General features: G+C 39.6%; 1 protein-coding gene across 7 annotated transcripts in view; it reads right to left on the reverse strand.

Annotated features, from left to right (window-relative positions):
• Window positions 1-1,498: 1,498 nt before the first annotated feature.
• nr6a1 (nuclear receptor subfamily 6 group A member 1) overlaps window positions 1,499-23,680 on the reverse strand; it is a 238,002-nt gene continuing 215,820 nt past the window's right edge. For all 7 annotated transcript variants that reach the window (XM_033048646.1, XM_033048645.1, XM_033048643.1 and 4 more), the window contains 2 exons: window positions 13,030-13,182; window positions 1,499-7,798 (listed from right to left, as the gene is read on the reverse strand). In XM_033048646.1, coding sequence (XP_032904537.1) covers window positions 7,710-7,798; window positions 13,030-13,182 — 242 coding nt within the window. In that variant the 3' untranslated portion in view covers window positions 1,499-7,709. The remainder of the gene's footprint in view (window positions 7,799-13,029; window positions 13,183-23,680) is intronic.

A 23,680-nucleotide genomic window follows, 5' to 3' on the forward strand; every position in this document is an offset into this window, starting at 1 on the left:
TGCCCTATATACTCTGGATGTAAATAATCAGTGATCCTTTCATAGCTGAAAGATATACATGTTAGCTATCAAAGGTTAAGCTGAAGTGACATCATGCTTCCCTGATATATTCAAGGGATTTTGGGAAAAGTTTGAATTTTTTTTTAAATGTTGTGATTATTACAACAAATGCTTTTTTTTGTAGAGCCAATCAGCTTCACTTTACCCGTAACTATTTCTGACAACGAAATGAAGGCTCCTTGGCTATACTGTTGCAAATGAAAAGCAGCAACACTCCCTGAATTGAACTGCCTCAAAATTGTCATCTGAACTCTTTTGAAAACAAACAAAATCCTCTACCCAGTAGAAATGAAGAAATAATCAGTACCATTTCTTCCATTTTGCAGTTACATTATTTTGCCTTCCTTGTTCCTACCAGTAACAATGGATTGTGCAATGGCAAACCTGCTGGCATTTCAACAGGCATGCTGACTAAATGTACTGAGGACCAGGAACATGGGCTTACAAAGCTCAACTACTTCACAGACAGATCAGTTGAAGAAAAATCATTTTTCCTACTTAATTGATAGTTTAAGGAAAATCTAATTATGCTTATGAAGATGGGAAATGTCCAGGTACTATCTAAATTTTAGACTGATACCCATGGTGATATCTAAATATATTTAAAGATAAGTTATTTTATTACATCGAATTTAAAAAAGGAGCTAAGTACACCAACTCTTCCCTCACAGTTGCGGATCCTCCCTGCGGTAGGGTTCTGTTCCTGTGAACTGTCTATAATCCACACAGTCACTCTGTAACTCGCTCACATGTATGGGCTGTATTAAAGTGGGCATTTCTAAGCTGAGAAACTGAGTAACATCACAGGAGGCTAAATAACATGATTCAAGGAATACTTATTTTCTAAAAAAACATTCTAAAATGCAGGAGTAGGCATATTAGACATGCTATGTATGCGCTAACATGTAAAATAGTCTGGAACTAAATGAGACTACAGATGCTGGAATCTTGACAAAAAAAACAAGTACTGCAAGAACTCCGTGGGTCAAGCAGCATTCAGGGTGGGAATGGACAGGTGACATTCTGCGTCAGGACCCTTCTTAAGATAGTTTCATGATTTTTAAGCATAACTGGGAATGTTGACTGTTTCACCCCACTGATCAAACCTTGCATGTGGGTTTCAAGCACCTTCGATTTTTGTTTGATTTCCAGCATCTACAAGTTGTCTTTTGCTTCAATTATATACGGAGGGCAGGTTATCAAGCATTGCTAGGCTAGCATTCTGCTGTGCATTGATGGGAGCCCAGCCCAGGGCTCGGTCTCCTCAAACACCTCCCATAGCGCTTTCTCTCATGCAAAATTCTGCCACTGTCAGATTTAATAGGAACCCGAGGGGCATATATTTTCACACAGAGGGTGGTGAGCTGCCAGATAAAATTGTTGAGGCAGATACAATAACATTTAAAATACATTTGGACAGGTACATGGATAGGAAAGGGCCAAACACAGACCAGTGGGGTACCTTGGTTGGCATTGGACGGAAGAGCCTGTTTCCATGCTGTGTGACAATAATTTATTTATGATAACTCAGACAGTCTAAACAATTTGTAAACCATTTATGAGGGGATGTTTTCATCACAAAAAGTGGCTGTTTCACACTTTATTGACGGTTCAATTTGGAGAACTAAAATGTCATGTAGCTGGGGAATCTGTCTGGAGTTAACCTGAATTAAAGTGGATGGCAAATTATAGAGATGACTCACTCACTCTGAGTTGATGATGCATCAGCTCTACTCAGATCTTTTTTCCTGGGCAAACTTCATTTTTTGAACAAGAGCAAAGGATTGGTTTGGGGAGAGGATGGCATTTTCTCAACAGACTGAGCCAGATCTGAACTTGGCAGAGGATTCTTGCTGATTTCTCCAGAAAAGATGCAGGATGTTTAGTGATTACTGCAGTTCTATTTTAGTTCCCTGTTTCTCAGTCATGTTTGTAATCAGAATGTTTGAAACATGTACAGCAACAGCTTTGCAAGTAATGACACACTTCAATCTGCAATGAAGCACACTTCAATCAGCTCTCATCATGTGCTCTGCAGCTGAACTTCTATCAGGCCGAGACCATCAGTTGTACAGCATTATGTGAAGATGTATTAAGCAAACTTTCACCACTGACATGGCTGATACTCATCATCTCCACTCGCTGTGTTCACTGAACCAATCTGCTTTATCCAGAGCACAAACATTCTGACCCAAGTTTCATTTTAAATCTGCAGGTTAAATTGATGCAGCTAATGACTGCAATGAAAACGGTGATGCATTCGAACACTAGAGTGTTGAATTAACACATTCATGTAAACAGCAAAAAAAAAATCAACATTTCACATTATCCCTTTATGACATTATTAAACAACAGGATGTCACATGAGGTAGTTTTTCCACACTGTCATTTGTGTAAATTATGCATCAACTATTACAAGACACATTCCACAATTCAAAGAAAACACAACTCACAATAGGCAATATGAAGCGGTTACTTAGATAATCTGGTACCTTGTGCCACTGACTGGCGCTTTCCAGAGATACTGTGCTTTTCTCATGGACATATTTGGGATATCAAGGCATTCTTCTACGGCAGTGTTTAAATTATTTATAAACACTAAAACATCAAAACATTTATCAATCTTCTATCAATCCTTTCCTTCAAAGTTTGTTGCTATATGTTATGACTTGTTTTAGGTGCCAAACATGTTTTGCTAAATAATATAATTATTTTTAATTCTTTTCATGCAAAGTCATTTTGTAATATTTACTTTATGTTTATTATCTATTATTTGGCTGATATTATAAATAGCTTTGAAACAAAGCCAAAATACAATGTGGATAGATGGATCTTTAAACATAACATGCAAGTTATAGTGTCAGTGAAATGTTTAAATCTGAGAGGTACCCTAACCAAAATTGGTAGATGCTGGAAATTGGTACCAGCGCAGTCATAAATATATATCAATGTTTGAGACATTTAGACAGGCACATGAACAGGTAAATATGGGGATATGGACAATATGTAGGCATATGGTATTAGTTGGATTGGCACCATGGTTGGCACAGGCATAGTGGGCTGAAGGGCCTGTTCCTGTGCTATTCTAGTGTAATGGGGATAAAACCTGCTTTGCGGCAGTTGAAGGTGGTAGCTCGCCACTACCTTGTCATGGGCATCTGGGAATGGGCAATAGTATTGCAATCTATGCACCCATCCCAGGAGAATAAAAAGTATTTAAGGGTTTTGTGACAATAATGCCTTAGGAAACCCACTTAATTGTTTACAATGGCATCAAATGCAATAGCAATTTGAAAAATAACATTACCATGTCTGAATGATGCCAGTAAGGTAAACCAAATTGTGTAGTAACTAGGATATGAGAAATACATTTTTGAAACAAAAATAAATGTTAACTCTTCGCAGTGTGAATTATATTTTTACCATATGAGATGATTTTGAAGCAGTGGAAATTGAGGGGGTGGGTGTTCTCAATTTTAATGAAAGGTGACAATGCAGAGCCTTCTGTTGAATGGCAGAGTAAATGAGTAATTAATGAGGCACAAGTCAGAAGTAGTATATGCATCCACTATTAGCAGCCAGGATTGGATATTTATACAGAACCTGTATTGAGGAGAGTGGATGAGTGGAAACATTCACATTCAAACCAAAGAATCACTGCTATTTTAAGTAACATGTACATGACTTGTCATCCCTAAATTTGTCCATGAAAGAAGCTTTCAGCATAAAGCTGGTTTTTCCAACGGGTCATTTGTTTAAATATAGATCCCTGAGCTACAAACTGCTTTGCATGCAAGGCAGTGATGACCCTTAGAAAAGCCTAGGCTTTATGCTGCTGTAGTCATTATTTGTCATTTATGATTAAACATCTTCTATAAACACTACTTATTTCTATAGTTTCACTATACACCAATGTACCCTCCCCCCCCCCCCCCCCCCCTTTCCTGCTCCTGGCTACACAGCAGGACTGATTGCCGCTTATCATCCTGAGAAAGAGATACATTTTCACAAACATCTAAACTTGAAATTTTAACTCAATTAAAAAAAGTATATAATTAATATTTGTGGTTTACTTTCAGCCACATTCACAAAAAAACTTGTAAAACATAATTAAAACAAAAAGGTAGAAATAGATTTCAAGTTTAAGGAGGGCTTTTGCTTTGAAGGTCTGGACAATCATGTTTGAAGGAATTGATGAAAATATGGAACTGGAAACTAACTGTGCTGCCTCGCTGTGTACATTCTGAAGCGTTTCCACAGTGATACAAAGTCCTTTTAGTTCCATATACTGGGTTTTGGTTGCATTTCAATCAATTCACATTTACTGGCTGGTTGTTTTCAAACATATGTATTAAACATTTACCAAGTAATTCTTAGAATGATCAAGTGTTTGATAATTAACAACTAGAAATGGGTACACAAATTATTTTTTGCCTCCACAAGCTGATTCCATTGTGATTGGGAAGGAAGAACAAAATGCCAAAGAACAGTTACATGACCAGCGCTGAAAGCATTGAGATTAAGCAGGATTCATGATTTGAATTGTAACTGATTTACTATCCCTACCTCCAATTGTGGAAGATGCCTTACTTGGAACCCACATTAAATTTTACAATCATCATGCAAATATTAGTTTTAGGTAGAAATTGGAAATCTAACAAAAGTGATTAAGATCAAAACCCATTATTGTGTTGAGTGGAAAGTACCATCTAATAATTCTGAACCCTTACTTGGCAAATGTTGCCCACATTGTTGGGAAATTTATTTAAATAAAACTATTAACATTCAGCTTGCTTTTTTTTTTTTAATTGTGCAGAGACAAACTGGTTTCAGATCATCCATGTTTTTTCGAAAAAATAATTTCAATTCCCTGATTAAAAAAATCCAGCCTTCCAACCATTCCCCTCAATTGCAATTTAAAAGAGAATGATACTTGTGGTTAAAAAAATCTACTTCTAAAACTAGTTCATCTACTTTCATCATAATACCTGAGTAATTTTCGTATGCAACACAACACATTCACTTTACCCTGTTTTAAAACAAGCCATAAAAGACTTGTGACGACGATCAAGATGAAGACGCCTGCATTTAAGAGTTCAGGTATGTCAATTTTCAAGCAGATTAAGCTCAAAGCATTATAGCTATTCTTGGAGCATTTTGTGAACTTTTTTGTTGTCCCTAATCATTTCCATGCCAATTTATGAACAGTTTTGACCAATTTTTACTGAATGATTATACAGTGGAGAGGCTTTTTGTAAAAAAATGTCAATAGCTTATGCAATATTCATTATTTTCTATCAGAATAGAGTCCGGAATTTTGATAAATGGCATAAATCTCTTGCCTTAAACTGAGCATATCTGGAGTCTGTTTGCAGGAATGATTGAATAAATGTGATCACAAAGTAGGATAGGGAGCTGAAAGAATACCTCATACAAAAAGGTTTTCTTGTTTTGTTTTAACTAGTGGGGAAATAAAAATTGAGGTAAAAAGGCACCTACAAATCCTCCGTGACCATCTGAGGTAAAATAGGTCGTATAGAATCTATTTCACATGAGGAGTGTATACTGTGTGCATGTACATTTTGGAATTATGTTAGCAGGCCACCGATGGGAAACAACTTTAATAAGTTAACTGCAACCACGAATATCACCGTACAAAATTCCCATCTACCGCAAGTAAATGCACTAAGATTTTTATTTTGTTTAATATTAATGTAAATCAATTCATTGCCCAGCATTACTCACAGAAGTTTATATTAGGTTAATCCCTCACGAAGTATGAACATTTTGTGGAACTAAAGTTAAATTTCAGAGGTTCTTGACAACCTTTGAGATCACAGGGAACAATGACTTAACAATATTGAAATAACTCTCCCACCAAGCCACGAGTAGACTTAGAAGGTAGAACTGTAAAACGAAGAAGGTTCAGGATAGAGCATCATTGTTGCCTGAAAGGTGAGGTTCAAAGAATAGGTTTGACTTCAGTAATGATCAAAGTTTTCAGCAAGGCATGTAGCTTAAAGAAAGAACCAATGAGTGGATTTGGATACTGTGAGAGGAATTGGCCATGTTACGGAGTTTCAATTAATTCAGTGACATATGCTGAGTCTTTGACTTATAAAATAATGATAGTATACAAAATAGTGTACAATATCTTGATCATTTACAGGAAAGAGACTGTAGTTCTGAATTTCATAATTGTGCAAGTATTCCTAGACAAATCCATTTCTTCCCTCTGCCTACATCCATATTAAACATTTAACAGGTGAACACTCTAAAGTTAACTAGATTATAAAGGAATCTTCATGATAATGACTTGAGAATGATAAAAAGGCTTGCCAAACAATCTTTCCCCATAAACAGTCCCATCTCACTTGGATCCCTTTTGTGATCAATTTAATTTAGTCTATGCTACCATGTCTAAAACACAACTTTACTTTCTCATGGGCAAGGTAGGTCAAATAAAGATAATATCCTCACAAAAAAATGGTGTTGACGGGGAAGAAATCTAGGTGCACGTGCCTTGGAAAGCAATGCTGCCTTGTACTTCAAGTTTCCAAAAGTCAAATGAGAATAAAACTTTATAACTTATTTTAGCTCCGTATAATGTTATCCCTAGGCAAGGACTTACAAATAATTTACAACTGCTTGAAATTTTAAAGAAACAATGCACAATAAACCTAAAATATATTTACCATTTCCTGTTTACGAAATCTTTGGTTTTTATTTTAGAAGCATATGGGTGGACCTCCCATTGATATTTGACCATGACAACCTGTCTGCTCTGGGCCAGTGTTAATAATATAACACCATCAATATTCCTGTATTGTGGAGCAGGGTTTTTTGGTTTACAGTAAATATTCCAAGATGGCACAACTTTTTCTAAGCATCTGCATCAGTATCAAATGGAATATTAATAAAGTATGAGCCTTAAGAGGAAATTAATTACATTTTCCAATTAGAGGTCACTGTAACTGCCTCAGAGAAAACAAAAACACTGCTTGTAAATAACCTGGTTGCAGCACCTGGATGCACTTTATTGCACCATCCTTCTGCAGGATCCCAACTGAATTTGTATACAAAAATGATGCTCACACAACACATATCAAAATTTAACAATAAACCCTCTTGCAAAGCCTGGAAATAGAGGCAAATACATTTTACAATCGATCTGACTGCAGTTAGTACCGATTTGTTGTAACAAGGCAGCAGCTTGCCAGAATGGACCACTTTAGTGATAGCCTTAAGGCATTTGAAATGGAGAGAGACGCAAATAGTCATCTCATTATTGAGGTAGTCTTAATAAACAAAACTTTTCTCAGCCCCCTCCCCCCAAAATATAAAATATTCAACTAGACCTAAAATGGCAATACTGTAACAATAACACCCTACATACCGTAAACTGCAAGGAAATTCATTAACTGCATTGTACAGAAGCATGTGCACTGCGTTGAAGATCATACATTCAACTCTGTCATGAAATAAATAGATAAAGTAAAATATAGCTGTTGTCAGAGTTACAGGGTTTCACTCTCAATCTGAGCATTTTCCCTGTTCTCCAAACCTTGATCAACTTTATTCCCCATCTGTATTCCTTCTTCACCTGAGGCAGTAAGGCATGGAAAATTCAAGGGCCACATGCTGATGGCTCATTCTTTACTTGTGTTGGCTTTACATGAGTGCAGGACTGCTTTGAAAAGCAGAGGCAGCTGTTCCAAAGGAATATTGACCAGTTTACCTGCAAGATATGGTTGAACATTGACTGAGATATTTTATGAATTATAAGCTTTTATTAACTTGGTTCCTTGCATAAGTTAAACAAACTCATGTTACTTGTCTTGAAGTAAGATACAAACTATAGAATAATTAATGTACCTAGAGTCATGGAGTAAACAGATCCTTTGCCCCAACTCGTCCCAGTCGATTAACTGAGATAGTTCCACTTGCCTGTACCTGGCCCATATCTCTTCAGACCTTTCCTCTCCATGTACATGACGCAGTGTCTTTTAAATGTCGTAATTATATCCATCTCTACCACTTCCTCTGGCAGTTTATTCAATAAATTCACCACCCTGTGTGGAAAAAGTGCCTCCCAAGTCCATTCTAAGTCTTTCCCCTCTCACTTTAAACATGCCCACTAGATTTGCACTCCCCTCCTAGGGGAAATCTCTGTGGCTATTCACCTTATCTATATACCCATGAATTTATATCTATACATGGTCACCCTTTGCCTTCTACACTTCAGAGAAAAAAGACCCAGCTGATTGAGCCTCTCCTTATAACTCAAACCCTCCAGACCTAGTAACATCCCAGTAAATCATTTTGCACCTTTTCCAGGCTAATGACACCATTCCAATAGCAGGGTGATCAGTTTATAGAGCATAGCTTTAAAATGAGTGGTGCAAAGTTTAAAGGTCATGTGTGGAGCCAGTTAATCCAGCACTTTGTGTCTTTTTTTTGTAAACCAGCATCTGCAGTTCTTTGTTTCTCCAGTGAATTCCTCGACTTTATCAGAAATATCTATGTCATCATTTTGGTTCAGTTTTTCCTATTCTATCTGTATAGCCAGGACTGCTTGTCATTTCCCACAACCTAAGCATTAACAACACATTACACAGACATAAGATCATAACCTGCTTGTCAATGCACCTTTTATTCTATTTCGTTAGTCTGTCAAAGGGATTTCCTTTATACCCTTCCTCTTACTGAAAACTAATGATATTTTCTCTTGCTCAGTCTGACGAAGGTTCCCAAACCTGAAAGATTGATTGATGACATTTCCACGGATGCAGCCTAACCTGCTGAATGTTTCCAGCATTTTCTTTATGGCTATGGTTAATAACTTGTATTGTTTGTGTCCACTTTCACAACAGTTATAAAAAAAACTTTTGCTGACATCTTGTTTGATTCGCAACACAACCATTTTACACTAATTTCCCGACTGGCCAATTTGTTTGTTGGGTCCAAAAAACATTTAATGCCTTTCTTCTTCTCACTCCTGCACACAAACTTAGCTACAATCATGTGTCATAGTCGAATAACAGTTAAAAGGCCATGAAGAAATTTACACTTTGACATGCTAATTAAAAACAAACCCAGTTCATTATTCCTACTGGCAGGCAGCAGGAGCAGAAATGTATAACATCTCTTTAATCAATCAATACTTATCAAGCCTTTAGTCAACAGGTGAGCTATGCTAATCTACCTTGCCAGTTGGGAAACTGACAGAATTTAACATAATGCTGCTTTAACGTCTCCTTGATTTTACTGCTCATTGCAATCAATAGTTTTACACCAGAATTCAATATCAGTACCCTCTACCTAGGCAAGTGAGAACAATGCAACAATTTTAACCTACGATGGACTTCAAATACTTACCAACAATCTCAGCTGAATTAACAAACTTTTTCTCCCACCAGTTAAATAACAGAATATCAATGGATTTGAATTGCCAATGGCATAATTCTTGAATAGTGGCAGCTTTGGAAAATTATATCTACAACATTTCCAATTCCTTCACTTCTTTAAATGAAAGAGGGTACACTGAGTCATCAAGTCCAGGAGATCCAGCTTTTGTTACTGACCTTTTATATATTTGATCCTTCAAATTGTATAAATAATTTATTTTTACGTTCACTTATTCTGTTCACCCTGAAGGAGAGTCTCAACCCGAAACGCCACCCATCCCTTCTCTCCAGAGACGCTGCCTGACCCGCTGAGTTACTCCAGCACTTTGTGTCTACCTCCTGTTCACCTCCATTTTGGAAAAAGTACCTTTAACAAGTATGCCTTTTACTTTTTAACCATTATAATGTCTGTAATCTTTCTTTCATGGGGTTCTTTGCCACTCTCCCAAAATAGCTGTCCTAAATCAGAAAATGCAAATAAAAAAATGTGATTTCTCATTTTGTACTACATAAGCCATAGGAACAGAAATAGGCCATTCGGCCCATTAAGCCTGCTCTGCTATTCAATCATGGCTGATCTATCTTTCGCTGTCAACCCCATTATCCTACCATTGCCTAATAACCTTTGACATCTTTATCAATTAAGAACCTGTCAATCTCGGCTACCCAATGACTTGGCCTCCATAGCTGTCTGTGGTAATGAATTCCACAGATTCACCAGTCCGACTAAAGAAATTCCTCCTCATCTCCTTTCGAAAGGTACGTCCTTTTATTCGAGGCTGTGCCCTGTGATCCAAGACTCTCCCACTATTGGAAACATCCTCTCCACATCCACTCTAACTAAGCCTTTCACTATTCAGTAAGTTTCAATGAGGTTCCCCTCATCCTTCTAAACTCAAGCAAGTACAGGCATAGTGCCATCAAACTCTCATTATACGTTAACCCAATCATCCCCAGGATTATTCTCGTAAACCTCCTCTGGACCCTCTCCAACGCCAGCACATTCCTCAGATATGGAGCCAAAACTGCTCACTATATTCCAAATGTGGTCTGACCAGTGCCTTATAAAGCATCCGCATTTCATCCCTGGTTTTATATTCTGCCCCTGACTCTCTTGAGATTTAGGCACGTTGCTGGTGTCACCACTGTAAAGACTGACGCAAAAAAAAATTTCAATTTGTCTGTCAGTTTTTTAAATTCCCCAATACTGCTTCTCTTGTGTCGTTTTCCAGTGGTCCAATGTCCACTCTTGCTTCTCTTTTACTCTTTATATATCTGAAAAAACATTTGCTATTCTATTTTATATTATTGGCTAGCTTACCTTGATATTTCATGTTTTCTCCTCTTATTGTATTTTTAGTTACCTTCTGTTAGTTTTTAAAAGCTTCACAATTCTCTAGCTTCCCACTAATCTTTGCAATATTGCCTTCTCCTTTAGTTTTATGTTGACTTTGACTTCCTTTATCAGCCACGGTTGCCTAATTTTTCCCTTAGAATCGTCTTTCCTGCTTGGTTTGAAAAGATCCTGTGTCTTCCGAATTACTCCCAGAAACTCCTGCCATTGCTGTTCCACCATCATTCCTGCCAAGGTCCCTTTTCAATCAACTTTAACCTTGTGCCTCGGTAGTTACCTTTACTCAACAATAATAACGACACATCTGATTTCATCTTCTCCCTCTCAATTTTATCATATCACTAGACCAGGTGCGGACCCATTGGCCCCGTCCCCCAAGGCAATATTCCACCACTCACCCATAGCCCCCAACTGCGCAGGCGTGGCTGATGGGTCCCCGTTGTGACGCCAGAGATCGCCGTTGTGACGCGAGTCACGGCAACCCTCCCCAACTGCGCCTCGCCATCCCTCTTCCTACCCGTCCTCCATTCCCCCCTCATCCCTCAGCACTCCCTCCCACTCCTCTTCACCCTCCCTCTTCTTTCTCTTCTCCTCACCTCTCCCTCCCTCTCCCCTACTCTGTCACTCCCTCCCTCCCTCCCCATAATGCCTCTCCTCTCCCTACCCCCCTCCTCTCCCTGCTCACTCACTCCTCACCTCCCCCCTATCCCACTCCCCCACCTCACCTCTCCCACTGCCCTCCTCTCCCTCCATCCCACACTCCCTACCTCCCACGCTTATCCTACACTTTCCCCTCCCTCCTACACTTTCCCCTCCCTCTCCCCAAGAATTGTAGCGCTATTGTGCATCGTTTTGGCGGAGTTTTGGAATATCGTTTTGCACACTCATGCACGCACACAAACAAACAAGATGAGAGTTTTAGTAATATAATAATATAGATGGTCATTGTCTCCCAGGGGTTCCTTTACCTTAAGTTCTCTAATCAAACCCGGTTTGTTACATAACGCTGAATGAATTGCCTTTTCCCTAGTAGGTTTGACCACAAGCTGCTCTAAAAAGCCATCTCATAGGTACTCTACAAATTCCTTTCCTTGGAATCTAGCACTAATCAGATTTTCCCAGCCGTCCTGCATATTGAAATCCTACATGACCATTGAAACATCGCTCTTCTTACATGCCGAGTGTATCTCCTGTAATAACTTGTAACCTACATCCTGGCTACTGTTCGGAGGTCTGTATATAACTCCCATCAGATTCTTTATACCCTTGCAGCTTCTTCATTCTACCCACAAGGATCCTACATCTTCTGATCCCATGTCATCCCTTGCTAAGGACTGAATTTCATTCCTTAGCAGCAGCGCCAAGCCATCCCATCCGCCTACCTGTCTGTCTTTTCAATTGGATGTGTAACCTTGGATATTCAGCTTTGATCCTCTTTCAGCCATGTCTCTGTCATGCGCACATCATACCTACCAATTTCTAACTGCGCTATAAGCTCATCTCTGTAATCAGCTTGCATTCAAATAAAACATTTTAGTTCACTATTCACCTAAAAATCCAAATCCACTTCTCCCACACCAATCTTTGAGCCATGCGTTCAACCCTTTAATCTTCTCGATCCTATGCAAATTTGCTCATGCCTAAGGTAGGAATCCAAAGATTCTGCTTTTCAATTTAGTCTCTTGCTGCTCAAATTCCCTCATCAGAACCTCTTTCCTTGTCCTACCTACGTTATTGGTACCCACATGGACCACGACGACAGGATTTTCCCCCTCCCACTCCAAATTCCTCTGCAGGTCAGACGACATGTCCCAAAGGCAGTGTTGGGTGCCTGGTGTCTGGGTTCGGTCCTCGTGATAGAGAATTGTGTCTATTCTCCCGGCTATACTATCCCCAATGACAACTACATGTCTCTCTCCTCTTGAATGCTCCCTGATCCACAATGCCATGGTTAGAATGCTCATCTTTCCTACATTCCCCACGCCTGTTGCACAGGGAGCAAGGAACTCAGACATGCTTGACAAGCTCAAGGCTCTTCTAACACTACCTCTATCTCCATTCCCCTGGAATCACATTGCTGACCATGGACCCACATTTTTTTTGCTTAAGAATAAATAGGCAAAATTTCACTGCATGACGGGCAGATGTCGTGTGATTGCAATAATAAACCATGTCTGATTCAATTAACGGTACTTCATTTAAATTTACCTGCAATGTAGCGTATTTCTGGCAGACACATCATGAGTTCAGGGAAACGATTGGTCTGGTGCGGGTACTTGAACTCAGTGTAATCCTGGCACACATACCAGTAACGCTTGTTCAACTGCTCCAACTGAGACACATTGGTCAGGCCCCCAATATCTATAAAACAAGAAAAAATATTGAACCGAGACTTTGGTTGACAAAGTAATGTCATCACCAATTAATATACAATGATTATCAGGAAACATGTACTTTCTCCAACATGTGAGACCGCTGATGATATTAGCAACACTTAAAGCACAGACTGAAATAAAATTTAACAGCTTGCAGAAGCAAATATAGATACTGAGCATCAACGTGGTACACGACCATGTAATACTTCTTAAAAATTCTTAAAAGGTTTTAGAACAGCTAACATAACTGATGTGCATTTCATATGTTAATTTGCAAATTAATCACAAATGATAATTATAGAATTAAATATAAATAAACAAATTTGTGAAAGTTATTCACCATGAGCAGTTTAGTAACCAGCTCTTATCTAACCTTTCAATTTGTCAAACTCTCAATAATTTGAAACAAAATCTGGCTGCACCAACATTAGACATCAGATTGGGGTCAGTGTGACACTGAACATAGAATAAACAAACAGTATTATCAATGCCAAATAACTTTATTATATTTCATATCAGACCCCATAAAAAGAGAAACAGTAATTATAAATAACTGCAGAATTAAATTTGTATTTAACATTATCAAACAAGTGTAAGTGCTCTTGTGCATTCCTGTTACCAAGGAATGGTTACCCCCCAGTGAATCTTAATTCCTTGAAGCTTACACAACACTTAAACATCAGGACAGAAACATTGTGCAATTCACATTTTTGTTCACTAAACAGCACTAGAATCATGCGTATGTATGTCATTAATATACTTAAAAGAATCAAAAATCAACAATAAAGTTTCAGCTGGTGCTGCATCAGAGTATCATGCACAATGATGTGCGAGATAAGATTATAATGAAGTACTTTTTCATTTCAATCTCCAGCTGATGAAAGTGAGCTGCTGGATGAACTGAGCATGCCAGGCAGCATCTGTGACAGAAATGCACATCCCTTCATCTAGACCTAAAGAGTAGAGGGGAATAGCCAGGATAGAGGTGGGGGAGGGAGGTGTAGTTCAAGAGTTTATCTCATGCATTTGGTGTTCGCCAATATAGGTGAGACCAAATGCAGTCTAGGAAACTGCTTTGCCAAGCATCTGCACTGTGGCCATCCAGATCTCCCAATTGCCAGCCATTTTCATGTCCTATGTTCCATCTGTTGTTGCCACCTGCTATTACCCCCTCCTTATTCAGCTCGTCTTCACCTCCCTTTCCTATCAAATCGCAGAATCAGCAGCCTTTTGTTCTCCACTTATTAGCCCTCAGCCTCTGTTATTATCTACATCACCACCCTGTCCACCCCCCCCCCCCCACCACCACCTGACATCTCCCAATCAACCTTTCCTCATCTGTATCCACATACTGCTTGGCAGCTCTTGTTCCCCACTCCCCATCCCCCTCTTGACACCGACTCTTGATGAAGGGTCTTGACCTGAAACGTCCAGTCCTTTTCCTTGCATAGATGCTCCCTAATCTGCTGTTCTTTTGTTTTGCTGTAGATACCAGCATCTGCAGTCTCCTGTGTCCTCACCCAGGAAAAAATTGTTACAAGGAATAATGTCTCTGAGAACAGGTCATGTTGTGAATGTTAAAATTACAACTTTCTTTATTAAATTTTAAGCAAGCCAGTCGTACTTAAATTTCATTGATAATCAGAATATAGGAATATACACTTTTCTAGGTACCTTCATTTTTGGCATCAAAATGCAGATCCACATAATGGTTCAGGTTAAGGTCACGAAGGAATACTCTAGTTAAGGGTTCTTGAAATTATTTGAAAATTGAGTAATAAAAGTCTGTCCAAAACTTAAAGACAAAAAAGTGCTATTCACAAATCATGGGCAAAGATGACACTTTACTCAAATGCATGGTACCACAATTCTTAAGAGTTATGGTGTACATGAATGGAGCAAGTGTTTATGATGACGGATGTGAACTGTTTCTCTTTCCACAGATGAGCATTTCTAGCAATCTTATTTCACATTTCTTCTATCTAAAGCCTATTACTTTTCATTCAGCTGCTTGTTGTACCCTGGTCTCGTCACAGCAGTAAATAAAGGTTCCAGAACACAAAACGATGCACAAGATCTTTATAAACCTATTTCAGGTACATAATTTTACTGTTGGAAGTACCAGAATGTTTTAGAGAAAATATGAATGAGAACTGAGGCAGCCAAAGTCAGAGAAGAAAAACAATGCAAAAGGCAGCAGCAGAGGAATTGCAAAGATGAGGAAATTTAAAGCCAGAGGGACTTGAAAACAGGAGGGATAGGGGGCTGGCGAGGAGCAATTAAAGAAATTCAACCCAGAGAGAATGAAACCCAAATAAGGTATCAAGGAGTGTGGGTTTCATAAATTAATGGAAATTAGATTAGCTGAAGGCGGCAATTTTGTGGAATGGATGCGGTTTATGTCAACAATGCAGAAACAGTGAGATTTCAGTTTCACTTAAGGATTAAACACGATTTCAAGGTATGCATAGCTCGATTCAACCTGAAACAGTATAAAGGAAGGTGGAACCTGTGGTGAGGAAGTGAAGTTGACGTTCAGTGTGGGGAAGAGGGGAGTTAATAAAAACATGTTTTTCCTCATGCTTAATTGAAAGTTACATTCACTTATCTACTAAGTAATATTAAGGAGTCTAGCAGTTGAAATCACGACACGTTGAACATAAGCAGCTTTGGATTTCATCAGCACATATATGGAAATTGACCCCATTCCTTCAATTAATTGTTGTGAAGAAGAGGCATGTGGATGATCTGTGGAGAGGTCTAGTGGATATCGAAGCATATAAAGAGAAATATTCCAACTTCTATTAAACGGAGGACTATGCCAAATGTTTTCCGAGTAGACGTGAATTGCTGTAGATTCCTAACTATGTAACAGCATTAAATTTACAAGGGTCCAAATTATGTTGACAAAGGCTTCAGCCTTTAAAGCATTAATATACCTGTGGCAGATTTTAACTTGTATATTATCTGATTTTTTTACTGAATAAAGAATAATGGGCCTGTCCCACAGGCGATTTTTCAGGCGTCTGCCGGCGACTGTCAAGTTGCCGGCAGTCGCCTCAAAAACCGGCAACTGGAATGGCGACTGTCAGAGTGGAACACACACACATACACACAAACACATCGCAAAGGCGGGGGCCAGGGCAAGCGGGGGGAGCGCTGTCTGAAATTCACACGGCGCAAAGCCAATGTGATAAGACACATACCGCGTTGAACAGGAAGGTTGGCTCTGTAATTAAGATGACTAGCACAGTGTACGGTAAGTCCTTTAAAAGGGGGGGGGGGAGAAGGGGGAGGGAGAAGGAGTGGAGACAACTGTTAAGAAGCCAGACAACATTTAAGAAGCCAGAGATACACGGCTGTGAAGTTTGGCAGACATTTAACATTACCGGTCAGTTATCCTTGGTTCTGAAAACTACTACTTACGTTTTTTTCCCCCCAATGAGCCAATGAAATTCACCGGTCAGCACCGGCTACAGCCTACGAGAACCTAAGAGAACCTTCGACCTCCTGGCAACCCACTAGGACCTCCTTGCGACCCACCTACGGCTTGCAAATCCTCGCTACTCTTCATGGTGGCTTCATTCTAGTCGCTGCTAATTTTTCAACATGTTGAAAAATTCTCGCCGACCATAATGAGGCCGCGTACTAGTTCCCAGAACGCTATCTCAAGATGGTCTGACAATAAAATAATATTTACTTGTGATGCAAATTTACATAAGAGAATTAATAGGATACACTGAATTGAACATTAATTGAATACACTTCGATCATATTAACATAAATGTAATTCCCTGCAAGGGGACAGTGACAGCAAAAGTAGTAATTCAATGGCTGTGAACCATTTTGATACATAATGCCTCACCTATAATAAAGAGACAAATATTGCAAGGCCATGCATACCATGCTTTTCAGATGGGAAAACATTTATCCACCAACCAACTAAGAAAATAATGAGGAGTTTTGAGTGCAGTTCATTATTAAGCAACCCCAACCATCCGGGGTAGAGAATCCCAAAGATTCAGCAATCTCAGAGTGGAGACATTTCCCCATGGCTCAGTTCTATCAGTTATCCTTATTCTGAGAATGTTCCCCTTCCTCTACACACCTCAGCAAAGGGGAAAGTCATCCTTGCAACCATCTTGCCCAAGCCTGCAAAAAATCCATTATAAACCTCCCACCCTGCTTCTTGCAAATACTCCCCAATTCCTCCATTCCCACTGTATCTACTCCCAAGATGAGACTGTCCATTGTATGACATCTGAGATGTCCTCTTTCTTTAGTAAATGTAGTTTCCCCCTTTCTGTCATAGATGGGTCCCTCACACATATCTCCTTTGTCCTGTAGTTCTGCTCTTGTTCCCGCTCCCCCCAGAAGGAACAAGGACAGAGATACCCTGGTCCTCAATTTCACCACACCAGCCTCCGCACCCAACACATCATACTCTGACATTCCTGTCAACTCAAATGCCATCCTATCACGCCACATCTTCCCACCTCCGCCCCTTTCTGCCTTTGCAAGATCTGTGTAATATTGTTTGAAACTGCTTCGCATAATTCAACCCTATGCAACAAAACATACCAAAAGACTTAGTAAATGCCTGATGATATAGTTGGTTTTCCAGTGCTGACACATACCATCACATTTGGGTACCTTATACTTTTGATATGCCCAATAGCAAACAAAGCAATACAAATAGTATACATTGGGGCGGCACGGTGACACAGCTGGTAGAGCTGCTGCCTCACAGTTCCAGGGACTTGGGTTCAATCCTGTCCTTGGATGCAGTCTGTGTGGAGTTTGCACATTCACCCTGTGACCATATGGGTTTCCTCCGGTTGCTCCGCATCCCAAAGTCGTGCGGGTTTATAGATTAATTGGCCTCTATAAAATTGCCCCTTACGTGAAGGGAATGGATGAGAAAGGGGGATAACATAGAACAGGAAGGCAGATTATTATCTGAATGGTGTCAGATTTGGAAAAGGGGAGATGCAACGAGACCTGGGTGTGATTGTACATCAGTCACTGAAAGTAAGCACACAGGTACAGCAGGCGGTGAAGAAAGCTGTTGGCCTTCATTGCGAGAGGATTTGAGTTTAGGAGCAGGATTTGAGATTAGGAGCAAGGAGGTCCTACTGCAGTTGTACAGGGCCCTGGTGAGAACACATCTGGAGTATTGTGTACAATTTTGGTCTCCTAATTTGAGGAAGTGCAGCATAGGTTCACCAGGTTAATTCCCGGGATGGCGAGACAGACATATGATGAAAGAATGGGTCGACTGGGCTTGTATTCACTGGAATTTAGAAGGATGAAAGGTGATCTTATTATCTATATAATTAAAACTCTGATCCTGACCACTTCCTGTTTGCACTGCATATTGATTTTTGTAAAAGCGCTACCACCTACGGCTGTGATTTTTGGTCATTTTACTCAGAGTCCCCCTCCACTGTGCAGGACAAGAGGATTTTTCCTATCGATGAAAAATAAAAGAATTATTAACGTTTTAAAAATGTTGAGATTCTCTTTCCTGTCAATCACGCCATGAAGGCCACGCCACTTCTGTTGTGAGAGGAGGGACTATAAAACCCGGAAGTGTGGAGGTGACTCAGTTTGAAAATGCAAAAGTTGCCTTTGGTTTGAAAATGCTAAAATTGCCTTTGGTTTGAAAATGCTAAAGTTGCCTTTGGTTTGAAATTGCTAAAGTTGCCTTTGGTTTGAAATTGCTAAAGTTGCCTTTGGTTTGAAAATGCTAAAGTTGCCTTTGGTTTGAAAATGCTAAAGTTGCCCTGCATTTAGTTTGAAAATGCTAAGTCACCTTGCCTTTGGTTTGAAAATGCTAGTCGCTTTGCCTTTGGTTTGAAAATGCTAAAGTCGCCTTGCCTTTGGTTTGAAAATGCTAAAGTCGCCTTGACTGTGGTTTGAAAATGCAAAAGTCGCCTTGCCTGTGGTTTGGAAATGCAAAAGTCGCCTCGCCTGTGGTTTGGAAAAGTTGCCTCGCCTGTGGTTTGGAAAAGTTGCCTTGCTTAATGGAAAAGTTGCCTTTCCTTATGGAAAAGTTGCCTTGCCTAATGGAAAAGTTGCCTTGCCTAATGGAAAAGTTGCTTTGCCTTCTATATAATTAAAAGTCTAATGTTGACCACTTCCTGTTTGCACTGTACATTGATTTTAGAAAAAACTCTACCACGTACGGCTGTGATTTTTGGCCATCTTACTCAGAGTCCCCGTCCGCTCATCAGGTGCCGAGGAATTTTCCCATCGATGAAAAATAAAAGAGGTATTAGTGTTTAAAAAAGTTGAGATACTCTCTCCTGTCAATCATGCCATGAAGGCCACGCCCCTTCTGGTGGGAGGGGGAAGGATTATAAAACCCAGAAGTGTGGGCGTGGCTCAGTCTCTGCAAGATGGGGGAGGGAGAGATCACGACTGTCTTTGGTGGCCTTGCACCCTGCTTGAAATGGTAGGAAATTGCACTTGAATTTGGTGGCCTTGCACCCTGCTTGAAATGGTATGAAACTGCATTTGAATTTGGTGGCCTTGCACCCTGCTTGAAGTGGTATGAAACTGCACTTGAATTTGGTGGCCTTGCAACCTGCTTGAAGTGGCATGAAACTGCACTTGAATTTGGTGGTCTTGCACCCGGCTTGAAGTGGTAGGAAACTGCACTTTAATTTGGCGTCTTGCACCCTGCTTGAAGTGGTATGAAACTGCACTTGAAATTGGTGGCTTTGCACCCTGCTTGAAATGCGAGTCAACTGCCAGCCCACCAACCGTGAGTGAACTGCCAGCACAACTGGCTTGAGTGACTGAGCCGCAGCCCAATAATCCATTCAGCCCACAATGTCCATACTAGCCCTCTGGAAACCAGTCCCTTCAGCCCACAACACCCACTAGCGCTCCAGAAAGCCCTCCCACTGGCCACCAATATTGGAATTGGGGGAGAAGTGGAATATTGCGTTGGGGGACCAGCCCTCCCGTGTGAACATGGGACCCAACCGGTCCCACTTAGTCTAGTAGAAACATAAAATTCTTAAAGAATTGGACAGGCTAGATGCAGGAAAATTTTTCCCGATGTTGGGGGAGTCCAGAACCAGGGGTCACAGCTTAAGAATAAGGGGAAGGCCATTTAGGACTGAGATGAGGAAAAACATATTCACCCAGAGAATTGTGAATCTGTGGAATTCTCTGCCACAGAAGGCAGTGACCAATTCACTGGATGTTTTCAAGAGAGTTACATTCAGCTCTTATGGCTCAAGGAATCAAGGGTTATGGGGAAAAGCAGGAACGGGGTACTGATTTTAGATGATTAGCCATGATCTCTGGCTAGAAGGGCCGAATGGCCCACTCCTGCACCTATTTTTCTAACTAGGGTGAATGGGTGATTGACAGTGAGCTAAAGGGTCTATTTCCATGCTACATCTCTAACCTATAAAGAAAAGTTACTCTAAATTGTTAGAAATAGGAAATTGCAAACATTATTGACCAACGTGACATTGCCATAAATTATATATAAGCCACCTGGTTTGAAGATTAGAATGCTTTAGCCATGACCTTACTCAGATCATAATGTGTGTGGTCTGAGATTTGGGTTATGATTGGTGATTATACCAAGAATTTCAGGACACCAAGGGTCATGATCATCAGCAGCAACCTAAAAACATTTTATTTCTAACTGACTCTCAGACAGATAGAGCTGATTACCACACCGGGCAACAAATAATCATATACAATAATGGTTTGGGCAATTTCCCACTCTTCACCTTCACCTTCAGCTGTGTTATTGGTAAAGATATATTGTGGACATTTTTTTAATCAGTGTTTTATCAGTGTCTTTTATTGGCAAGGGGTGATCTCCAATTCAATTAATACGTTTGGATGAACAAATATTAATGTGTTTCAACAAAGTAATACAGTATCATCCATGACAACTAGTTTCAACGATTATATTATCTCGAATAATTAATTAGTTTTGCATACAACAGAATCAGTATGAAATAAACCAACTCCTTTTCAGCACTCACAAAAACTTGACAGTTCTTGTCAGAAATGTCAGTAGACTTGTGCATAAATTTGAGTTTAGGAGGAAAAACTAAATAGTTCTGTATCAGAACATTTGCCAATTTTGGATTCACAGAACAATTCGTAATTGACAGAAATAGCAGATAAATGTTTTGGAAATTTAAATGCCATAAATGCCAAAAAATGCATGTTAGTAATCTGTAATGAAAATGCTAAAAATCCTCAGCAGATCTGTTTTAATGAAAGCAGGAGCAACTCTCCCTCCTGGATCTTCAAAGATTTTAACGTTCAACATGCCCAGTCCTACCTTTCCCCTTCATTCAACTACTGACACTATTTTCACTCTGCAGATGCTGCATGATTTGCATACTGTTTCTGATATTTTCTGTTTTTATACCAAAATAACTGAAGGATAAAAAACATGTTGATTGTCTGAAAGAAAAATAGTATTTATTCAAAGTTTTAATCATGATGGAGCATTCATAGCCTTTTCTTTAAACCTTTTCTTCCATAAAATCTTCGACATATGTAGCATTGTAGAAATGTTTTCACAAATTTTTACATTTTTCATCATGTTTACCTTTAAGGATGTAAAAGGTTCCAAGTTAACACTACCTTAAGCACATTAATTACTTAAGATAAACCAAAAATGCCATCATCAACTCCAATATAAAAATCTAGTGCACTGCTGCAATTGTATCTTTATCACACATTCCGATTAAAACTCCTGTATCTGAACACCCTTCAGGCACAAATAATTTTGCCCTGTGTCACAGAAAGGAGAATTAGATGGGCCCTTTAGAACCTAAGAATAACATGAGATTCTGAAAAATAATCTGGACCCAGATATTAATGTTTCTGTTTAAAATGGGAAACTAAACGCATCAGGCACTATATTAGAGTTGTATACAACCATGAGGGAAATAGACAGTGCAAATGCACAGAGTCTTTAACCTAAATAAGGGAATCAAGAACCCGAGGACATATATTTACGATGAGAGGGGGCAGATTTAATATGAGCAACCTTTTCACACAGAGTGATGGGTATACGGAACAAGCTGTTGGAGGTAGTAGTTGAGGAAGGTACAATAGCAACAATTAAAAGACATTTGGACATGTATGTTGATTTTAGTTTAGAGGGATATAGCCCAAACAGGCAGGTGGGACTTAAGGACCTGCTTCTGTGCTGTATGACTATGACACTAAGCAACCATTTGTACAAGTCCAATGTTAAAGGACTGAAGATAACCAAATTGCTTTTTTGCTGATGAGCTATGGACCCAAAGACTGTTAGTATTTTCAAATCTTAATGTTTGATTAAAGATTAATGTAACAAATTAGATCTGTGAAACAATCGAAGAGTGTTGAAATATTTGACACACGCACCTTGTGGTCTGGATGACCATATGTGAAGGAAGTGCAACTGGTTTGAGCGTCAGGTTTCGGAGCTTAAGCACCAGCTGCAGGCACTACAGTGCTTTGGCAATGTTGGATGCTATATAGTTAGTTGATCTTTTGCAGGTAGTTGTCCCACAGCTTAAAGAATTGCAGTCAGTGGGGGTGTTAGTGACCACCAGGTAGAGGAAGGGAGACAGGAAAGTAGTCAGGAAATCTCAGAGTGCATCTCACTCATAACCATTTTTCACATATTGGGAATCAATGGGGTTATTGTTCCCTGGGGAATTTGGGTTTGTTTTATTAGGAGTGGTGAAGACTGAGGGGGAACGTAACAGGGTACAGAAAATTATGAAGGCACTGACTGGATAAACAGTGTGGAAACTTTCCCCTTAGCACATATCTATAAGCAAAGGGCACAGGTGTAAGGTAAGGGCCAAGAGATTCACAAAGGATTTGGGGAAGATGCTTCTCACTTTCAGGATGATTGAAAAATTATGCCTACTGCCGAAGGGAATGGCAGAGGCACCTATTCTCACATTTTGATAGTATTTAGGTGAGTACTTGAAACAGAAAGGCATAGAAAGCTATGAGCTAAGGGCTGGTAAATATGACGAGTATAGAGGGGTACCTCTTGGCTTGCATGGACGCAATGGGCCAAATAGCTGTTTCTGTGCTGTCTGACCATGACTGTGATAATTCCTTACCCCCCAACGCGACCCCACCATTTCCCGCCACACTATGGATAACGTCCACATCAATAGCAGAGGTTTAAAAAAATTTCAGGTAACATCAATGAAAAGGCATCTTATTTTATATTTAATGCATTTTGCAGGCATGCCTATGGAAAAATTAGACATTTATAGGCATGTTTTAGGAATCGTATGCAAAGGAAAGTACTTGAGAGAGTATTAAACCGTTTTGAATTGATTGCGAATGGCTAAGAAACTGCACTTTGAGTCACTGATTTTCTGCCAGGAATACTCAATCATGCCAGCAATCCCAGTATCGTAAGGCTGAACGACTGTAGTTAACCAAACAGTTTCCATTGGGTACAACAAGGATAGTGTGTC

This window comes from Amblyraja radiata, chromosome 32, assembly GCF_010909765.2.
Source record: "Amblyraja radiata isolate CabotCenter1 chromosome 32, sAmbRad1.1.pri, whole genome shotgun sequence".
Lineage (NCBI taxonomy): Eukaryota > Metazoa > Chordata > Chondrichthyes > Rajiformes > Rajidae > Amblyraja > Amblyraja radiata.